Source organism: Syngnathus floridae, chromosome 3 (genome assembly GCF_059516105.1).
Source record: "Syngnathus floridae isolate MCC-2025c chromosome 3, RoL_Sflo_1.0, whole genome shotgun sequence".
NCBI lineage: Eukaryota > Metazoa > Chordata > Actinopteri > Syngnathiformes > Syngnathidae > Syngnathus > Syngnathus floridae.
In genome coordinates this window covers 13,244,866-13,265,187 of record NC_142415.1, presented here as the reverse complement: position 1 = coordinate 13,265,187, position 20,322 = coordinate 13,244,866, and the positions used below count along the sequence as shown (strand labels likewise).

Below are 20,322 nucleotides of genomic sequence, written 5' to 3'. Positions count from 1 at the left end.
TTAAAATCTGGCACATTTATTATTAAAGTAAATTGATAGAAAAAAATTAAATAATTTGGTTCTCAGCGGTACCAAATCTGTTCATCTTACTCTTTATGCCGACAGTTCAATTGCACAAGAATGCTGATCAAATTTCTAAGGACATGTCAGCTGTATAAAGCAACTGGGCTGTAATATTAGTTACTTGGTCACATATCATTGAAGTACACCAAAAAAACAATCACAGGAACTGAATAACTTTATCATGATTTATTGTATTTCTGTAACGCACATGACCAATGTTTTAATGTCCAGAATACAGAGGCAAATGGTAACGTTTGACATTCGAATGCCCTCAATGCTCACATCTTCATGATGCATATGACTGACACTTCCTCTTTTATCACCCAAATTAAGACAACCATACCCTTACCGAATGTAAAACCCTATTCTGAAAATCTGTGAAAGAAAAACAATAATAAATGAAGTATCTCTGTGGTTTAAGAAAAAATAATAATACATCACCGACTTCACTACTGAACTCTTATTTTGACTCGCATGACTGTTTTGAGGATAATATGCATGACAAGACTGACTCAGAAAGTATTGCTTGCCCACAGACGACACTCAAGAGTTGATATTTGTTCAAAAGATGTAAAAGAACTATATAAGAGACAGATGATTTAAATGCAGAAGAGTGACAATACAGAAAATAACTGAATGACTGATTAGGTCAGGCGATGAACTAATCAGACAAGAGATCATTTTGTTACCAATGACAAAAAGAATGCCAGCATAATCGTAAAAGTCCTCATGCTTTAGTTTGAATAAAGTGCTACAAAAAAAAAAAAAAAGGGGGGGGACACATTTACACATGCTTTTGCAAACCAATACAGACCTTCACTTGGACTTGAAATTATTGTCTAAAATCTAAATCGTACCTTGATGGTGAGTGAGCCAAAAGCAAAAGAACAGCAGTCGGTTTTGTTCCATACAATAAATAAGATTACAATAGATATCTCTTTCAGCCCAGTGTGAATACATTGGATCATTTGAACAGTTTAGCAGGGGGATTCTGTTGTTTCAATGATATCGTTTTGAGAGGGAAAAAAAAAAACGTAAACCACTTTAACAGCAGGCTGATGAATGTCCATCTGTATACTAGAAATGAATAAAGGTGGCAAGTGATGTATCAAATTTCCTCAACCTCGCCCGCCGCTAGGCTGTTACTACTCTCCCAGCGGGATGTGCTCTACTTTGAAACGGCGTGGATGGCCTCGGCTAGGTATTCCACATTGCCGGAGGACACGCCTGCCATGGAGATTCTGCCATCCTTGGTCATGTACACGGAAAACTCTTTTGTTATGCGTTCAACCTGGAAGAGATGATTCGAGGTCATGAGGAACACCTGTTTTTTAGTCTATGCATTAGTAAGATGAATACGATCAAGACTATATTAACGATAAATATATATACATCTTTTACAATTAGATCCACGCCTGCGCATATGTACCTGTTCCGGTTTGAGGCCGGTGAAGCAGAACATGCCGATCTGGTCAGTGACATGCTGCCAGTTGTGGGTGGAGCCGTTCTTTTTCAGGCCGGCCGCTAGCTGTTCTCTCATCTTGATGATGCGGTTGGCCATCCCGTGGACCTCCTCCAGCCTGCCATGCACACATTGATGACAGTAGTTAGTATGTGGCTCAGCATGAAGAAACACAAAGACTTATCACATGATTTCTGTATGACAACCAGACAACTTTTTACCAAATTGCACGCAGATCTGGCGTGTTAAGAATAGTGGTGGCAATTCTTGCACCGTTCATTGGCGGGTTGGAGTAAATGGGCCTGATGAGGATCTTGAGCTGAGACTCCACCCTCTTTGCCTCCTCATTATCCTTACACACCACACTAAAGCCTCCCACACGTTCACCTGGCAACACAAATACAACAACCTAAGCAGATCAACTGGTTTCAGCATGTCAGCTTTGTTCAAAACCACACTTGCTGGGACTTGCTGGCATTCTTACAAAATAGTGATAAGCCCATGTTGTGTTAAAAACTGTATGGAGAATTTTTTTTTTTCTTAATGCTTCTTTGACCAGACATGCATGTTTGCAATATCTATGTTATAAATCTAAACTAGCAGGAGCTCAATTGATGAATGACAATATAGTAAGTGAGCACTGGACATAAAATCTGAACTAAAATGATACTGAAGTCAGCTTTTAAACTCATATGAACAGTACTTGTGGAACCCTGCTGGAGTGGATTGACACTGACCATAGAGACCCATGTTCTTAGCAAAGGACTGGGACAGCAGAATGTTGTGGCCCTGCTCAATAAAGTAGCGCACAGCCCAGGCGTCGCGATCAATGTCGCCACTCGCGAAGCCCTGATAGGCCATGTCGAAGAACACCAGCAAGTTGCGCTTCTATAAGGTGAGAAAGAAAAGGGCGGGAGACAGATAGAAGAGGAGTCAATAAAAGTTGAACAGTGTGTGGTTATCTCTGCTGCCTTTGGAACCATCACGAATGCTGATTGCGAGATGTGCGTGCAGGCATGTTTCTAACTAATGACATTTATTGAGAGAAGGAAAACGCACCTTCACAATGTCAGAGATCTCCTTCCACTGTTCGGGCCTGGGGTCCACACCGGTGGGGTTATGGGCACAGGCGTGCAACAAGATCACACTCTGCTCTGGGATTTTCTGTCGAAAACAATGAACCATTTTGGATTAGTCACACTTTAAATAGGTCAAGCAGGCCAATGCTCCTTGTCGGTCACTTTTGTTAAGCTCGTGCAAATTCATTTGTGAATGGTCCACAATTAAGGGAAAAAAAATTACACACACCAAATTATAAATATTCCCAGATACTTCATAATGCTATTATATCTGGCAATTGTAAAGAAAAGGTGTTTTATTTAATTAGATATTGTTTAAAAACACATTTTCGTGAACCTGGCACTTTTTACTTCGAACAGTCTTGGCCCACATTACATTTAAATGAGTAAATCTGTAACAAGGCATTTCAGTTATGTAGTGTCTCATTCTGAATGAACACTAGGGCCAATATTTAATAAGAATATGGAAGTAGAGTTACATAAGACAAAATAAGAGATGAAGAAGAATGGTGGCTATGCAACTAGGAACACAGATGCATGTTAAAGCCAAAATAAAGCGAGTTAAACAGGAACACACGCCCGCCTGTTTGCAATATAATTCCATTTCCTTTAGAACTGACTGTTATGATCTTACAGAAATGTCCTCCAGAGCGCCGTTGAAATCAAAGCCACATGTGGAGGCGTCGTAGTAGCGGTAAGCTTTGAGCTGCATCCCAGCGTCTCTGAAGATGGGCGTGTGGTTACCCCAGGAGGGTTTGGGCAAGTACACATCACGAGAACCACCATGGAACCGAGACTAGGACAAAAAGGACAAATGAGGTTACTTGACTTTGCCTTACTGTTCGCTTGGGCTGATGGACAAAAGCATATTACCAGAAAGTTAGCTCCAATACGCAGCGATCCAGTTCCGGAGATGGTCTGGACAGTGATATTCTGTTGGGAGATGACTAGTTTGCAAGGTGAACCAACCACCCCCGTGGTGACTTAGCGTACACACACACTCTAACTTACCCTTCCACTCTTCAAGACTTCATTATCAGCGCCAAGAGCAAGTTGGGCGCAAGCCTTGGTAAACTCTCCCAAACCGCCAATGGGAAGATATTCCTTATCCAGCTGTTTGGCTGCAATCAAGGCCTCTGCCTGAAAAACATGGCAGAGAGTGGATACATAAAGCAACACAAAACAAAAATGTGCAGCCGCGAAGGCATTACCATGAGTTTGTCTTACCTTGCGAACACAGCTGAGGACAAAGGGCTTGCCCTGGTCATCCCTGTAAGCTCCCACCCCGAGGTTCATCTTCTTGGGGTTGGTGTCCCTCTTGAAGGCTTCGGTCACCCCCAGGATAGGATCAGGGGGGCCCATCTGCACTCCACCCCACCAGGAACTGCTTGGACACATGACAAAACATCCATTATGCGAAAGCAAACATACAAGGTCCAAACTTAAGTACTTCAGAGCTTTATGTCACACTGGTCATGCTAATGTAATAACTGTGACATGTAACGCCCAAGATTAACAAATCATGTGAACTAAGGAGAGCACACTGACATAGAAGCACGTGAAGAACACGTGAGTAATAGACACATTTCAAGAATTTCATAAATTTTGTATTTATTTTTTTTTTATCCAATAAACTGACAACCGTGAAATCTCACCCAACTGAAATAAAGGCTTTTTTTTTCAATCCACTGTATCAAATATGGATTGGCTTAAATATTTGTTTTGAAAACAACATGGTAAGGTGGCTGGTCTCAAGTTTCTTCTACTTTGTAAACCCTCTTTAACTTTGCAGCTAAAATTAGGAACGAAATCTCTGCAAAGGGCAGTCGTCTCCATGCACCTCCTCATCACAATAAATTATCAAAATGGTAATGTGGAAGGACTTTATTATAAGCAAAATCCCTGCAAAAAACTGAGTGAATATTCCGACTCCATTAACTGCATATAAAATTCACTTGTCTGTGCAGCTATTAAATATATTGTCAGTGCTTTCTCAATGGCATTCACGAGAAACCAGGAGAGCAAATGAATAACACATTTCAATTGATGCATAGTAGAACCTTTGAACACCTGAACTTCAGCTTTTAAACACACAAGTTATCAGGGATCAATAGACCAAAGAACACCATAAGGTCATTTATTTTGCTACAAACATATATAAAGAAAATCCCATGTATGGGATCCACTTAAAAAGAGTATGTATTTTTTTTTAATTTAAAATGCATAATTAGAAACAGACATTAATAAAGTCGGAGGAAAAAACACCTACACAAACAATTAGAGGCTATCATAATATAAAATGACCATACACAGATTGTACAATGCAAACAAAAACTATTTATTCTGTATAACAGAACTATAATAAAATTTGTACTACAGTAAATGGATAATAATGTAATGAATAATAATCTATATACTAAAATACACATTCACTATATCTGACTGTGATTCGCCCCTCAACGCATTTAACTTGCGTGGACGACGCCTTCACAGTTGAACCAATCAAAGACGAAAAGAGACCCAAAAGAGCCAATCAGGGTGCGCGAATATAGCTCGAACTAAAAGGAGAACTTGCATTCGTTAAAATCAATATGGATTATTTAAATTTTTTGACTCACTAAACACACACTTGAACAACAATCAAATTATTCATTTTTGTTGAATTTCACACCAAAATATCACCATGTACACATTTACGCTAAACACTAATCCCTGTGAATAGGCTTTACGGAAAATAGCAATGATTACTGGATTTCATGAACAACATTGTTCATTTAAAATGCCAAATTGGCACATGTTCAATTTAGACTTCTCGAGACATGACGCCAAAAGCGCCAGGCGCAAGCAAGCCCACAGTTCCTATGCCAAGGCCTGCTGTCACCCAATGACCCCTGACTGTTAGCTCGCCAGTGTATGCGGCTAACTATAGGGAAGCAAGCTTCCGTCAATACGACTGACAATATTGTATCCAAATGAAGCCAAGCGAGCTAGCATGCTACTTTAGTAGCTCAAACATAAAACACAGTGATGTACCTAGCAAACACAACGTTACTTTTTACCTGTTACGTGCGGACATTACCCCGAGTGACGGGGTAATGTTTCCCAAACAGACGAACACTTTGGTAGACTTGAGCAGGGCCATTTCTGCGTGCTTAAGGGAAGTCGAGCCTGGCAGGATGTGGACGGATGAAGGGCAGTCACGGCCACGGTGAGAAGCTCGCAGTACGTAATGACGTCACGATTGCGCAAACACGCCAGACGTTTTTGATCACGTGGCTTGGATGGCTCAATTTTGATGCACATACTAAATCATGCTAAATCTTAATTTTTGTATACAATTTGAGATTTAACTCTGATATTTTGTGGGCGACAAAAAAAGAATTAATTTCTCAGGTGATCTAGTGATTCATTGGTTGGAATCGTGGCAGGGCATGATAAGGTTTTTTTTTTTTTTAATTATTCAAATCAGTAATATATAAAGGACAAGATAAGTGGGGCTGCTCCATCCTGTTTCAAATTTCTGCAATGGTATGTGTTTGCACTGTATTCCGATGAGATGTGACAATGTGCAAAACAAAATAAATAAAACAAACAAAAACATATTTTAGTGCACTAAATGACAACACAACAATTTATGAATATTAATCACTGCGATTTATTTGTATAATCTATTGCTTGCCGTCGTTCCTTGCTTCCTTTTTCTGTAATTACACAATTTGTCCGCTAGATGCCACAATCTAACATCGATGGGGTTGATCTCAAATGACGTCACGTTCGCGCATAAATCAGAACTGTCGGACAAACACTGTTTATCGCTTACTAGAAGGGTACTGTGCAGCGTCACTTGCAGCGTCTCTGATTTTAGCGTCGCCTTTTTCCTTGGTGTATGGACATTTGAATGAGGAAATGTCTGTGTCACAGATTATCTTGCAAACGGACACTTGCGTGCGCGTGAACTGGGAAGGGATGGAGAAGTCCGATCATGAGCGCTGGCTCATGTGCGCGTTCCTGTTCCGACGAGTTTCATTTCTGTGGCTCGCTCTAGGGCGTGCAGGTCCCCACGACAGTGCCACTTATGATTGATTTTATGACACAATGCTTCGGGCCGGTCTAAATTTAGACGCGGGCCGGATTTGGCCCGCGGGCCGTACTTTATACACACCCTTGTGCCACCCAACCGGGGCGTGCTGTGATGGTATGGCTTCAAAGATAGTAAGCTTAATTAAAAATGAAAATGCTGATGATTAATTGATGGAAGTAGAATATTCCATAATGGGGTAATACATATGGGATGGAGGTATTTCTTTCTATACAGTACATATAAATTAAGAAAATTGTGTGTGAAAAAGGTGACCTATCAGAGCTGAATTCCAAATTGCACTCTTAAAACTGCTGGGTTAAAAGTAACCCGAATTGGGTGAAATACTTATTTATATCCAGCACACTCACACTGGATTGAGGATTTTCTCAGTAGGTTTGGAAAACAACCCAGCATTTTGAATTTTATTCTTTTAGTGTACAGTATTTTAATCAAGAAACCCTTGAATGAATAATTTTTATATTCTGGATGGATTTTATATTCCAGTGGGTTTTAAGAAGGGCACAATACGTTCACATTCTATCTCATTTAAAGTCTGGTATAAACAGACATGAAAAGAGAAATTTGTTTCCTCAGGTTTTGTTGTCATTTTTTTGTCTTCATGCAATAGGACTGAGACAATCCTCCTGCTGTGTGTTTTGCCAACTCGGCTCACTTTTATCTAAAAGCGCCACAAAAGCCTTGGCATGAAAAATGGAGGAGCTCCCAGTCCTACATCATGCTTTCTGTTAGCTGGAGATTGGACAGAGAAGTTGTATCACTCCAGCTGCTGCTGTTACCTTTCCGCGCCCGCACTGTAATCTTCATTCCACTCCAGCGGGATGAAAGTATTTTCTCTCACATTGCATTGTTGCAAGGTGAAATAATCCTTCTGCTGTTTGGGAGGAGATTTCGTCAATGTGGAGGGAATAACTGGAGCAAGAGTCTTATGTTATATTTATTCATTCTCTCTGTAATATATTTATTAGAACAGTACAAGCTTCATAAAATAAACAAGAGTGAATTGGTTTTGACAAAAATAAGCAGAATACACAAACAGAAGTATTAAGTGAGAGTAGGGCATAGATGGATTAATGTAAAACTGCAAATGCATATTAAAATGGGAAATAAAAAACAAAACAAAATTGATTCCACAATATATTCAATTGCTAAGGCTATTTCACCATGGCGCGTCATGTTAAAAATATTCAATATTAAGGGCCAGCAGTTGACTGAGTGCTTTTAGGAGCACTTTTAGTTTTCTCTCTAGCAGTGTAAGCAGGGTCATACATGCACCAGGAGGTAGGAAGGAGGCAGTGGGTGGGGTGGGGGGGTCTTACAGCTCAGAGTCCCGGCAGAGGACGATCTCCAACTCATTGCGAAACAGTTTCCCTCCGTCCGACAGAGCCATGATGCTTTTCTTGTACCCCAAGAGTCCTGTGACATCTACGTCCTGCCAACATGCAGTTTGGTGAGAGAAAATGTCATGTTGATGCAGATTCCACTTTAGTGTCATTATTACCATTTTCTTCTTATCAGAGAGGTCCTTCAGCAAAGCATCCAACTCCTGCTCGTCGATGTACCCATTACCATCCTGAGAAGAAGACAAGAAATGAGGTGGGTTGTCATGATGCAGGATTTCTTTGGGTTGATATAGAGTGCCTTGAAAGCCGTCATCAAAATGACTCAATCACCATGAAACTGTAATTATTAAATTTAAAATATTCATCATGTAGCCAACATTCTATTTTTGTGATCATATTGAACATGTTGCATAGGTCAGAAAAATCTTGGTCATTTTATGGTGACATTCTTACTACATTTTTTTTTCTGCAAAGGAAACTAAAATCATGGATAACTTCAGAAGAAGAAGACCAAAAATGTCCATTCCACATTTGCCACCAACTCATGGAAAATAATAATATTCCAAGTAAATAGACCAGTATCATATGGCAGCTCTCTTGACAAGCAAAAACACACAACATGTAACAGACCCAAGACACATAAACACCCCAAGTGAGTTTTTATTTCACCTTATCGTAGAGTGTGAAGAGGGAGTCAAATTCCTTGACTGTGAGCCTGATGCCCTGCGCGCATAAGAGCATGAAAATTGTTAGAAGCCATGGAACATTTCTAGAGAGCACTAAAAAGCCCCAGCAGAGCAACGTCTGATATTAATCCATGCATATTATAATAATTGAGACCAGTGTTGCTTTAATCCCAACCAGACTAGCTAATCCTTTGACAGAAAGGATTTGTTCATCTGGTTTCAAACTCTTGACTGCTTATATATGGGGGAACATACCGTATACATTCCTCTAGGGAAGATTCACATTGTACTTTATCACATTTTGAAAATGAAATCTGTTCATGTCTTAATGGAAAATGTACATAGAATCCAACAGCACCTAGTAGTTTTACTTTTCTCACAATGTAAATAAAACAGACCCTTGCAATGAGTATAAACTGTATGTGTAAAAATTGCATCATCTCACTAATCAAGAGAAAAAAAACACAACCTCCAAGGCAAGTGTAATGTTACGGAACATGATTACTACAGGATTTAAAGTAACCGTGCATTCATGTCAATGTGCCATATGTCCACTCAGCACATTAAGGACATATCTCCACTATTGCTGCTGTAGTTCTCGTCTCATATGACTTGAATTACTCAAAAACGATTTTATACCAAAACTCATAATGCGTGCGTTATCCTACCTGAAACTTCATCAAGAAATTCTCCTGCACCGGCAAGAGCCTGGGATGACACACAATTCTCATGTAGTGGTTGATATTTGTCGAGAAATAATGCATATTCATGAATCGGAGACAAACCTTGCCATCTCGGAGAGACCGAGTTTTCCATCGCCGTTCAGATCAAACATTCTTAGCTGCAGAGAAAGAAGAGTAACAGGGAATTTCATTGGGGACACCGCAGACAACTTCAAGACAACACACACAAACATCTCTCTCTCTCTCTCTCTCTCTCTCTCTCTCTCTCTCTCTCTCTCTCTCTCTCTCTCTCTCTCTCTCTCTCTCTCTTTCTCTCACGCACACACAAACACACACATTAAAAAAAGTTTCTTACACACCACAAAGAACCTTAAACCGAAAACCTCTCTAACACCTCCCAAAAAATCCTCTTACACTCAGCAAGAAAAAAATGTCTCACACATATCAAAAAGCTTTCACTCACCAAAATCCTTTCAAACACCACCCCAAAAATACTTTTGTCAAAAAGCCTTCACTCAAGCCAAACATTGTCACTTTATTTTGTATAAATTGTGAAAACTGCTTGTGTTTGACAAATAATACTCACAATTGTCTGTGTGTATTCACTGAGCTTCTTATCATCATAACTTGTGTTGGCTTTCTTCAGCAGGTCTGTCAGGAAGCCCTGAGGAGAGTTGGCAAGGTCAGCGAATACATGTCACGCATACTGAATTAGCGCAAACACAGAGATTAGACAAAAAATAGAAGAATGAAAGTAAAATATCTTTTTAAGACTATTAGTATAAATGTTGAAATTAAAATGATTTTGTTATTCATTTCAGTGAAAAGAAACTCTGAAATTAAAATGCTTATAATGTAAACTACCTTTTTTTAGTGTCACCCAATCAGTTATGTCCTAATTCTAAACAGTACTATCCAGAGAATTCTGGTCATACCTTCAGTTCATTCGACTCAATGTATCCGCTACGATCGGTGTCATACCTTCGCCAAGCCTGTGGGATGACAAGAAACAAAAGGGAGGTTCTACAAGCTGAAAACATGACAACATCATAAACCAAAGCTCAAATTTGTGAAAAAAAAAAAAAGATATTGAGTAAATATAGAGTTCCTCCACGAAAAAGGCCCACACTAAATGGCTTTCCTCTGCTGAAAGCTGTGCACCATCCATAATGTATGCTTGTCTCAGAATAGGCTTTAACGCTGTCACTGCAGGCAGCCTGAGGGTCCAACCGTACACTTAAGAAGGAGACCTTACCAGTGCCGATACTTAAAAAAAAAAAAAGATTACACTTTTGACATCATTAAATCCAATGATTGATTCACTGGATATTGTGCTGCTCCTTCAGGTGTGTGTATGAAAGTCTTCCCATACAAAATTGTCCAAAATGCCTTAGTAAGTTGATGTGTTGAGAGTCACATGACCCAGTAACTTTTCATGATCTGTCCAAGCACTAAAATATGAAGATGAATTCCGATTTGATTAAGACAAACTTACGGCCATGAATTCAGTGCTGGATCCCACAAATTCTCTAAAACATAACAGGAAGTTTTCTTCTGTGGGCAGAAGTTGAGCCAACTGAAAATTGAGTGAGAAAGAGAAAGTGAGAGATGGATGATGTGATTTTTTTTTAAGTGTCCCTGAATGTTATTTTCTTCATCTATACTCCACCAGGGAGCCATTTATAAGACAAGTGTGTCTCAACGAAATCGGTCATTTTTCACCTCTGTCATCTCAATTCTCCCATCAGAATTCTTGTCGAAACTGGCCATGAACTCCCTCATCTTCTCCTTGAATGCAGCATGTGAAGGATCCTGCAAAAGCAATAAATAAAAAATGTGTTCATTCAAGAGAAATGTGTTCTCAAGCTATTTCAAACACTTAAAATCAGTTAATAATGTTGTAGGAATATCAAACAACTCGGGGAGAGACCAAATTGACCATATTTGGGGTTTCCTCCTGACAGAGATGACGTAAAAAATGAATATATAATTGAGTTCATTGAAAATATGTATGTCCATGCTGTTTTCCATCAGTCAAAATGTTCATGTTTTGTTTTCTCCAAAGAAAGTGTATTGTACACAATGCTGCTAAATTATTGAGAGAACTACTTGACTTTTTATATTGCGGCCCACCAAGCAAGCGAAACTAAAAATGGGCTCTCGCCAGGGATCTGACACTAATATGCTGTTCATAAACAGACATGTCTTTATTGAATAAAAAAATAGTTCAAGTCCTGGACTATTTATTGCAAAAACCTTGATGATGAGCCACTTTGCGGCAAATCCACCCCAAGCACTCACCACGCCTGCTCCTCGTCTGGCCAATTCCAGCTCTCTAATGAAGTTTTCCAGTTCCTTCCCTTCGATGTAGCCGTTTCCTGCACAGCACAAGAGGGACAAATTCAGTTTGATGAAATTTTTTGATTGCTTCAACTTCTGCTAATTTGTTTGAAATATTTCAAGGATTTGGAAGTTTGTTCTACTTTGGAGCAGACATGCTACAATCCCAAAGCACAGTATTTATAGACGAGTACTAGTAAACCAGGAGGTAACTGATGCTTTAAAGCACGCTCATGATGAATAACATAAAGTGAGATCTAATGTGATATTTGTATTCTACTTTGCTGATGTGTAATTAATTGTGATTTGCTCAATTTATCTGAAGACTGTGGGGTTTTTTTTGGGCTGTTTTGTTTTTTAAACTTGACCTCCGGCTTTCTATGCCAACACCACCTGGGACCAGCTGTTTTTTTTCCCCCCTAACAAGAAATAAACAAAACATCAATTTCAAGTGAACGTTTCACCCGGTGACTAATTGAGCCATGGGTGTCTATTAGAGCGTACAACATGCCGTATATTACGGAGCATGCATGTTTGATGTTAGTTTATCCCCTAAAACATCAATATTCATGTCCGGTGATAAACCACGAGGGAAAACGATTAACACATTCTATCAGCTAGTTCACTAAAAAGTCATAGGCGGTTAAGGTCGAAAAGTTAGAAGCATTGACAAAATTCAATACTGTGTTTGTCCCATCCAATTATAATAATTTGTTCTCTTCATTTTGTTGCATTTAATTTGATTGCACCACTTTCAGTTTGTCGATGTGGATGTTACATTTTTTTGTCCAATCAGATTTTAGCCTCTATGTGTTATCATCATCATCATCAAAATTAATCAGTCCAGGGCCTTCAGAATTAGCAGCATTGGTAAATGTGGTAAAGTACGAAATAAATAAATAAATAAATATATTTTGGGTGGGGGTTGGAACTGATTTTTGCATTTCTATTCATTTCAATGTGGAAAATCAAGGAATGGACCAAACTCAAATCTCAGGGTCCAACTATAAAGAATGAGAGATGGGACAGATTTCAAATCACGACCACGCATTTCTCTGTCCTGTTGGTTGGTCGGAACTTCTTACAGCCAACATTTACTAGCTAGACATGTTTGTAGCAATCTGCACACGGATACATTTAATTATCTGCATATCAAGTCAGCATGATGTACTGAACCAGTTGGCCCAGTTGTGCGCTGTTATATCGGATTAAGTCGAGTAACCCCCCAGCAAATGCGAGGCCAGCCACACTCACTTCTGAAAAGTGATGACATGAAGAGAGTCTTGAGCGTGTCATGTGTTCACAATCTGTGGCATTTTCAGCAGCAGGATTTGCTGTAGCGGAAGAAATGAATCCCAGCGCTTGGGAGCAGTTGGAGTGTGTAATGAGTATTTTCTTGACTAAGAGAGTCGAAGTGGCCAGTTAGACTGATGCTTATTGGAGCATTCTGTCCCAATTCTCTACATTAGTCACATGACCGAGGATCATACATCATTTCGTGTTCTGGTTTCCCCGCGAGTAACAAACGAGGAAAACGAGATGCTTAATGTAAAGATGTAGCCAGGTCCCCTCTCTTCATCTCTTAATCTGATCTCAATTTCTTAGCCATGGTTCTCCTCTTCACCTCCCCCTTCACCCTAACCTCCCTGCCTCAGATGCACACGATGTCATAGGTGGCCCGTGTCACCATCTGTTCTTTTAGGCATCAACAAATCATTGCTGGAACACTGCAGCAACTCCAACATCTGGGTTAGAATATGCAGGTGCACACAACGTGTACGACACCGCAGTCATCTCGGAGACATTAAATAAATGAACGTAGCAGCTGTTAATTGCACCGCATTGGCTTTGCACGGGAATTGACTGGCTTATCAAAACAGTTGGGGCAGTACCATGGAAGTTTTTATACCTTGTGAACCCTGAGGGCCTCATTAGCACACTTTCCAGTTGGATCCAGTGGAGTGAGACGAGAAGATCAGCTGTGATAACTCACAGTGTATGTACATACGTATATTTGAAAGAGGCAGGCTGAAGTGAAGGACAATTGCCTTTTCATTCCACAGATTAGAATGTTCTCATGTTCTTTGATACACTTTCGAAGGCAATATGCAGCCCTTAATCCCTGGCCAGGATTCCACTTGGATTTGTGCTCTATTTTTCCCACACATCAACACAGGGAATATGAACTCAGTTTCACTCTAAACAGTCATGGTGTGGATGGGGAACCAATATTTTAGGTTTGTCTACAAAAGGACAATATTTTAAATAATGTATTGATTTGATTGTGTGGTTGTTGTTTGTAGTGAATAAATGCATTGTGTCATACGAAGGGCTCGTTCTAATATTTTGCCCTTCTCATGTTGCTAAATCAATCAACCTTGAGCATGTCTTCTCGTAAAAGCATCTTTTTTTTTTATGGCTTCACTGTGGCATCTGATTAGATAGTAAAAGTGTTTTGATCAAACTGTGTGTTTTACACACAAGGTGACACGTATGTCAGACATGATTCAAATAACACATGTCAACACTTTCACCCTCTTGTTGTATTCAACGGTGAAATCAAAATGCAGCAAACCACAAGGCATCATAATTTTGGGGGGGTTAGTTATAATTCAGGTTTTTTTTGTTTGGTTGAGTTGGGAATACAAATCTGCATTAGTGCGCAGCACACTTGAATGCAGACGCAACCCTTTGGTTACATAACTCGTCTTCCAATGGCTGACGAGAGTCAGTTGTCGCATCCAGCATGAAAACTCTTGTTCTTTTTTGTCCCAGTTTGCATCCATAATTCAGTTCTGTGTCATAGGTCTGATGGTGATGTCCACAAGCTCAACATGAAGGTGACCACTTTCTCCTCTAACGGAAGAAGGTGCTTTTGAAGTAATACTAGTATATGCCTTGATTATTTATAGGGAAAAAAACTGACTGTAATGAATCTGTCACGAGCAAGCATAAAGCAAGTATAAAGCGAGGCTGTTGATTTATGATGAATGTAGTTTGCATTGATCTTCAGGGAGCCCAACTCCACCAGTCAAATGTCAGATGTGTCATTTGTGGTTCTTCCCACCAAGTGAAGAAGCTCTTAAAGTTTTTATCTGCGTCCCCAATGAGTAAATTTACTCATGTAAAGTCATGCAACCACTCAAGTAGAATATTTCAATCTAATTGTATTCATTGCCCTTTCAAGGGTGTATTGTCGATCTACATGTGTTTCTCTACCGTTTGTGTTCAAATATCAATTTCTTAAAGGGTTATTTTATTTATATATATACATACATATATATATATATATATATATATATATATATATATATATATATATATATATATATATATATATATATATATATATATATATATATATATATATATATATATATATATTTATTTATTTATTTAATTGTTTTGTTTTGTTTTTTGTCGGAATAAAGAATTAAAATTTGTACCCTGAGTCCACTCCATGTCCATCGTGTCTTGATTTAACCGATTAATAACCGATTGGCAGGTTGACACAATTCAGTCACCAAATTTGCAATAGCCTCATCAGATTCATGAAGTGTGTAAGAATATTAGAGAAGGTTTAGGAGGGCCTTCAGAGGCATGAAGCGTCCATATAACATCCATACAGTATAATTAAGCATTCAGAGACAAAGCTGGATCGGTGAGCTTTAATACTATCTCAGAATTGGGCTGCAGTTCACAATAAAGGTTGGAGGGTATTTTTTTGAATGACAGAGAAGGTAATCCTTCAATTATAGCTGGAACATAAAAATGGGTTGGTGGCAATGACAGTTGGCTGATGCTCAGCCTTATTCTTATTCACCTTTCATGCATGATGTATTTCCCTATTGACACGGTTTGTTTTCCAGATTTATTGGAGAGCAGTCATATTCTTTTTTTTTAACTCACAAACGACATGCGTACAAAATGTAATGTTTTAATGTTCAACTAGACTAACTTTAATTAGTTAGACTTCATTAGAATTGGATCAGTAAACACTTTAAATGTTGTTTTCAAACTGTATTTGTATAAATTGATTTATGATATTATTATCATTTTTTGAAAATGTCACCGTCAGCATTGCATGAATCCACCATTACGCCATCATCTCATTTCTCTTCTTTAATTTAAACCCTTTGCATCTTTCATCTGTTTATATTTTACAGTGCGAACACCCCTACGCTCTCCCTCTCGCCCCCTCCCTCCCCTTTCTCTGTTATGCTCCCTCTTCACTCTGCTTCTTTATAAATATTCTACGAGCTTTCCCCCCCTCACTATTTCTGTAGAGTCAAATGCATATTCTAACAACAATATAAAATATAACAATATAAATACTTTAATGATCCCCAAAGGGGAAATTATACACTAAAGGCTAAAACAGCATCTAGGATACAGCAGTTTTAAAACATTTTTTTTTAAAGTATGAATACTATATGCACTTTTTTGATAGATGAAGTTAGTTATAAAACGTTTTTTCTCATTCAAATTGGCTACAAAACAAAAAAAAAACTAGAAGATTAGAAATGAAGAATTGATAGGAGTTCAGACCATGCTTGCAAGTTTAAGTAATTTGTGCTAAAATACTTCAAATATAAATACAAAGTGATGCGTTTAATGTTTTGTTTTAATTTGATGAATTTTTGACGGCTGGGGAAAAAGGAAAAGTCACTGACCGTCTGCATCAAAATGTTTCCAGATGTCGATGAACTGAGCTGCAGTGAGCTCGGCCAGGTGCAGGTGAGGTTGGTGAGTCTGGGCTGCCATTTCGTCTCCTCTCCTTAGAATGGATGCACTTGCACGATGGATGAAAGATCAACTTTTGCCTGTGTAGATCCTCGCTTTGACTTGCCGCTCCTCCCCACTCGCTGCTTTTAAACCCCCCCACGGCAGCTGCACTTCTCCTTCCCGCCACCAGGGAGCGCCTCGGCCGTGAAGACGTCGACCCACGGGAACCGGGGACCACTTTAGCTGCAAGGGAGGCAGATTAAGGAGGGGGGGGTTCTCTCTTGGGCATTGCATCTGCGTTACCATGAAATGATGCACAACATGCTGCTGCTGTGACGATTTTGCTGCTCATGATGAGAAATCTTCTTTGGCTCCCCTCTCTCCCTAATCAAATAAAGGGATAAGAACATGTGTTTAGCATTTACAGTATTATACAAACATGTTCATTTACTTAAATGTAATTATTTATTTGTAACAGCATACTGCCCCCTTCCACTCACACACACCAGCAAAAGCCACAAACAATCATGATGCACATAATTCCTCACATTCTATTCAATTGCAATGTGATTACTATTTGTTTTCATCACGTACAATATTTTAGAGGGCTTTTCTTTTGCGAAAGTAAATAAAACATTTTTGTTTTTTTAAGAGGGGAGGATAGAATGGATAAATTTCCATTCTTTCAGTGAGGAAGATTATTTGCTATATCAGCAACACAGATCGTAGTCTCAGCAACATAAATGATCTCCTTCTGCACTCCTAGTTGTGAAAGTAAACCATTTAATCACCTTCAAAACTGACCTCCGTGTCACCCAAGAGGCCCAAACATCTGGGGAGGACAAACTAGAATATTTCATCATGTGTTTGATGCATTGCCTTGTTCCATTTATAGACACATTGTCTTCCACTTCACTTGCTTCTCTCCTCTGCTGACTTTTGATTTGAGCTGTCCCGCAGCTGGGTCGAAACTCTGTCCCCGTATTACCGCTACTTTCCACCCTTCTTCAAACCTCTTCTCACACTCTCCATCACTCTTCCTGGCCCGCTGAGGTCAAAGAGCCCCATTCTCCGCACTCAATCGAACCCACTCAAAGCGTAAATCCAAATGGCCGCTCTTGCATATCTCCTAAATCGCTAACATGCCTTTGTTCTCTTTGCTGCGTGAGCCCTATCGCCTATCTTTTCTTAATCTCCTTCCTCATACAAACCACTCTGTGGTTCGGTCCCTGGTATGAAGAATGGGTGCTCGTGGTGGGGGTGAAGCAGCAGAAGAAGCAGAGGAAAACACTTTATCTCCTCCCTCCAGGCTGTACGCTGATATCAGAGAAACGAAGAAAACAAAAAGAGAGATAATTGGTGAGGCCGGTGCGTAGTGATTTTTTTTTTTTTATGCGCACGTGTGATTATGTGACAAAGAACTGCGATAGTCATAAAAAGTGTACGAATAATAATTATGGAATGTTTGCCGAGGTCTGATTGCTCTCCTTTTAATGACGGAGGCGTAGCGACGGGATCAATCCCGGAATGGCGCGGAATGTGTAAAAAAGGACAATAATGGATGAGAGACACAGCCATTAATGGAGTCCCTGATCATGTGATTATGAACAATCACGTTCCCCGAGAGTGTGCTGTGTTAACCTCTTGCTATACGCTGGAACAGAGTTGGGAAGATTACTTTGGAAAGGTACTACTAACTTTTTACGAGTAAAGCAACTCGAATCCGACTGTGCATGCATCGCATGCTAGTTCCGACACAGGGTGAAGGTCACTGACCACAGCAAACTGAGCAATCGAGTTAATGCTTTATTAAAATGATGCATGCATAATTAACACGGTATTTAAAAGATGGGCAGGTGTTGTCGAGGCTTTGCCATGCACGGTAATTTTGTCAAACACACGCATAATGAAGCGGGTTTGGGATTATGTCGAATTAGTCTGAATCTGATCGTGCAAAGTGGATCAACGATGCAGTATATGAAGGTACATAATCATTTGAATGACATTGACGGAAATAAGCAGGTTGAGAAAATACATACTCCAGACATTTTTCACTTGTTTGTATTCACATTGTCACTATTCTCACTGATTTAATAATATGCAGTGATATTTGTCTTTTTTTCCCGATTATCAATGCTACTGTTTAGCATGTCGATGGCTTTTTCCATTGTATGTTAGCACACAGCTAACTGGGCATAAGCAGGTGTTAAATTGTTTTTAATTGCAATATTTAAATGTCTCTTGTTTTACTTTGATAGTAAACTTAAATATGGAGTGACATTAAGCAGTTTCTTTGAGAAATTGTTCACTACTGGCCAAAGTGCTGCTAATTGTAAAGTGAGTTGAGTCACCTTCTAACATAGAGTATTCTATCCTTCGTACCAACAATTAAAACATTCATAACCTTTTCAAAATAAAATGTATTTATAATACATGAACCATGCTTTTTTAATGATTTATTAAATGCTTGTAGTGTCAGTGCATCTAAAAATAACATTTTGCTAGGGTGTAGCAGAGCCTCTGAGGACGAACCTCATTTCTTACAGAAGTTGACATTTACAGTAACCAAATAGAAACACATTTTTGGAACTGAGAATAATTAAGCAATTATCGCCAAAGGCTATTTTCCAGTTTCTTTTTATTTTGTTTCTGGGACACAGTGTGATGTTTATCTGACATGGCTCCTTTTTGTGTTCAAAACAAAAGCACATTATATTAAAATGAATGTCTTCTAAATAACGTATTCGTCATTATCACTTCAGGCAGCAAAGATCAGATACAAGACTAAGTAACATATATTTCCTGACAACTCAAAGATCGACACCACGCATTTAACAACTCTGCCTAATTAAAGAGATCACAGACTAATATGATTTGTCAAACCAAGCGACACGAATTAAATTAATCAAATTGTCGCTAACGCTTGGTAGAGTGTCGGTTTACAGAATAAACAAACACGGATGACAAATAGCTTGCTTTTGCTGTTCTTTGCGCAGACCAGAACTTAATTCATTCCTATCACAAATCAATTTTTCTCATTAAAAGGAATTGAAATACCATTAAGCCGCTCCAGCCTCTCCAAAAAAAGAACTACAATCCGTTTTTACACGTTTTCAATAAAGAAATAGCAATTCATTGTATGATAAAAATCTAAAAACATCATCAAATTAATTGTCTCCTGATTGCAAACCTAATCTGCACACTTTCAGATGGGTGTCCATGTGATTTACTTGTCTGTGCCGCTTTTGGGCAAAACCTGAAGACGTAAATCACGCTCACGCCTTGCCAGCGGAAGGGACAAGTGGACGAGTGGTGGAAGAGCCAATGCAACATGTGAGACTGTTTCACAATGTTAAAGTTTTAAAGACCTCCAGACATCTGTACTCCATATTAAAGCAGTGTGACGGCTATAAAGCTTCTCCTACTGCTACTGAACTGCAGTCGGGAACATTAAAACCGTTTGCCATTTGGGACAGTCTGGAAATAGCAAACATGAATATTTAGCTTCGAAAATAAGCATCTTCTTTCCCAAATGGGATATATATTCTTGGATTTTACTGTGCAAATCAACAATGTCTTTTTGAACAAATGTTGTCAGAGCAACAACTGTGAAAGGAACTAATTTTAGTCAAATAAATCCTACTGTGTTTATAACTTATATTTCCATGACAAGTCAACATTTCCTACCATCTATCAATAAACACAAAGCTAACATTTGCATACATTATTTAGCAGTTATTATATAACAAACCATGCAGTGAATGTTTATACTAATAAATAATATAACCGGTAAAAATGTATTTGGAATATCTTCAAGAACTCCATTTTCTACACTTGCAATG

At 39.0% G+C, this 20,322-nt stretch overlaps 2 protein-coding genes across 3 annotated transcripts; both read right to left on the bottom strand.

The window, feature by feature from the left end:
• Positions 1–234: 234 nt before the first annotated feature.
• Positions 235–5,831, bottom strand: LOC148400637 (aspartate aminotransferase, mitochondrial). 2 transcript variants are annotated; one of them, XM_088371700.1, is made up of 10 exons: positions 5,664–5,831; positions 3,832–3,988; positions 3,616–3,744; positions 3,478–3,537; positions 3,239–3,400; positions 2,585–2,689; positions 2,263–2,413; positions 1,747–1,912; positions 1,493–1,643; positions 235–1,354 (listed from the first exon to the last, which is right to left on the bottom strand). In XM_088371700.1, exons 1-10 carry the CDS (start codon positions 5,744–5,746, stop codon positions 1,232–1,234), a joined length of 1,287 nt encoding a protein of 428 aa, XP_088227826.1. In that variant the 5' UTR covers positions 5,747–5,831; the 3' UTR covers positions 235–1,231. The 2 variants fall into 2 exon arrangements, with proteins under 2 accessions (XP_088227826.1, XP_088227825.1); XM_088371699.1 differs by having other exon boundaries at positions 3,832–3,991; positions 5,664–5,826.
• A 1,796-nt stretch (positions 5,832–7,627) lies between these two features.
• On the bottom strand, positions 7,628–16,689 carry LOC148400636 (calretinin-like). The gene is made up of 11 exons (XM_088371646.1): positions 16,429–16,689; positions 11,717–11,793; positions 11,138–11,227; positions 10,911–10,991; positions 10,351–10,407; positions 10,002–10,079; positions 9,518–9,573; positions 9,401–9,440; positions 8,716–8,769; positions 8,205–8,276; positions 7,628–8,135 (listed from the first exon to the last, which is right to left on the bottom strand). Exons 1-11 carry the CDS (start codon positions 16,517–16,519, stop codon positions 8,019–8,021), a joined length of 813 nt encoding a protein of 270 aa, XP_088227772.1. The 5' UTR covers positions 16,520–16,689; the 3' UTR covers positions 7,628–8,018.
• Positions 16,690–20,322: the final 3,633 nt, after the last annotated feature.

Excerpts from the sequence above, each read along its gene's own strand:
- LOC148400637 (XM_088371699.1), bottom strand. The coding sequence starts at position 5,746 with ATGGCCCTGCTCAAGTCTACCAAAGTGTTCGTCTGTTTGGGAAACATT. Across the intron at positions 2,414-2,584 it reads AGATCTCTGACATTGTGAAG|AAGCGCAACTTGCTGGTGTT; the intron begins GTGCGTTTTCCT and ends CTCACCTTATAG. Across the intron at positions 1,913-2,262 it reads TAAGAACATGGGTCTCTATG|GTGAACGTGTGGGAGGCTTT; the intron begins GTCAGTGTCAAT and ends TTGTGTTGCCAG.
- LOC148400636 (XM_088371646.1), bottom strand. The coding sequence starts at position 16,519 with ATGGCAGCCCAGACTCACCAACCTCACCTGCACCTGGCCGAGCTCACT. Across the intron at positions 11,228-11,716 it reads CCAGACGAGGAGCAGGCGTG|GATCCTTCACATGCTGCATT; the intron begins GTGAGTGCTTGG and ends TTGCTTTTGCAG. Across the intron at positions 10,080-10,350 it reads TTGAGTCGAATGAACTGAAG|GGCTTCCTGACAGACCTGCT; the intron begins GTATGACCAGAA and ends AACTCTCCTCAG.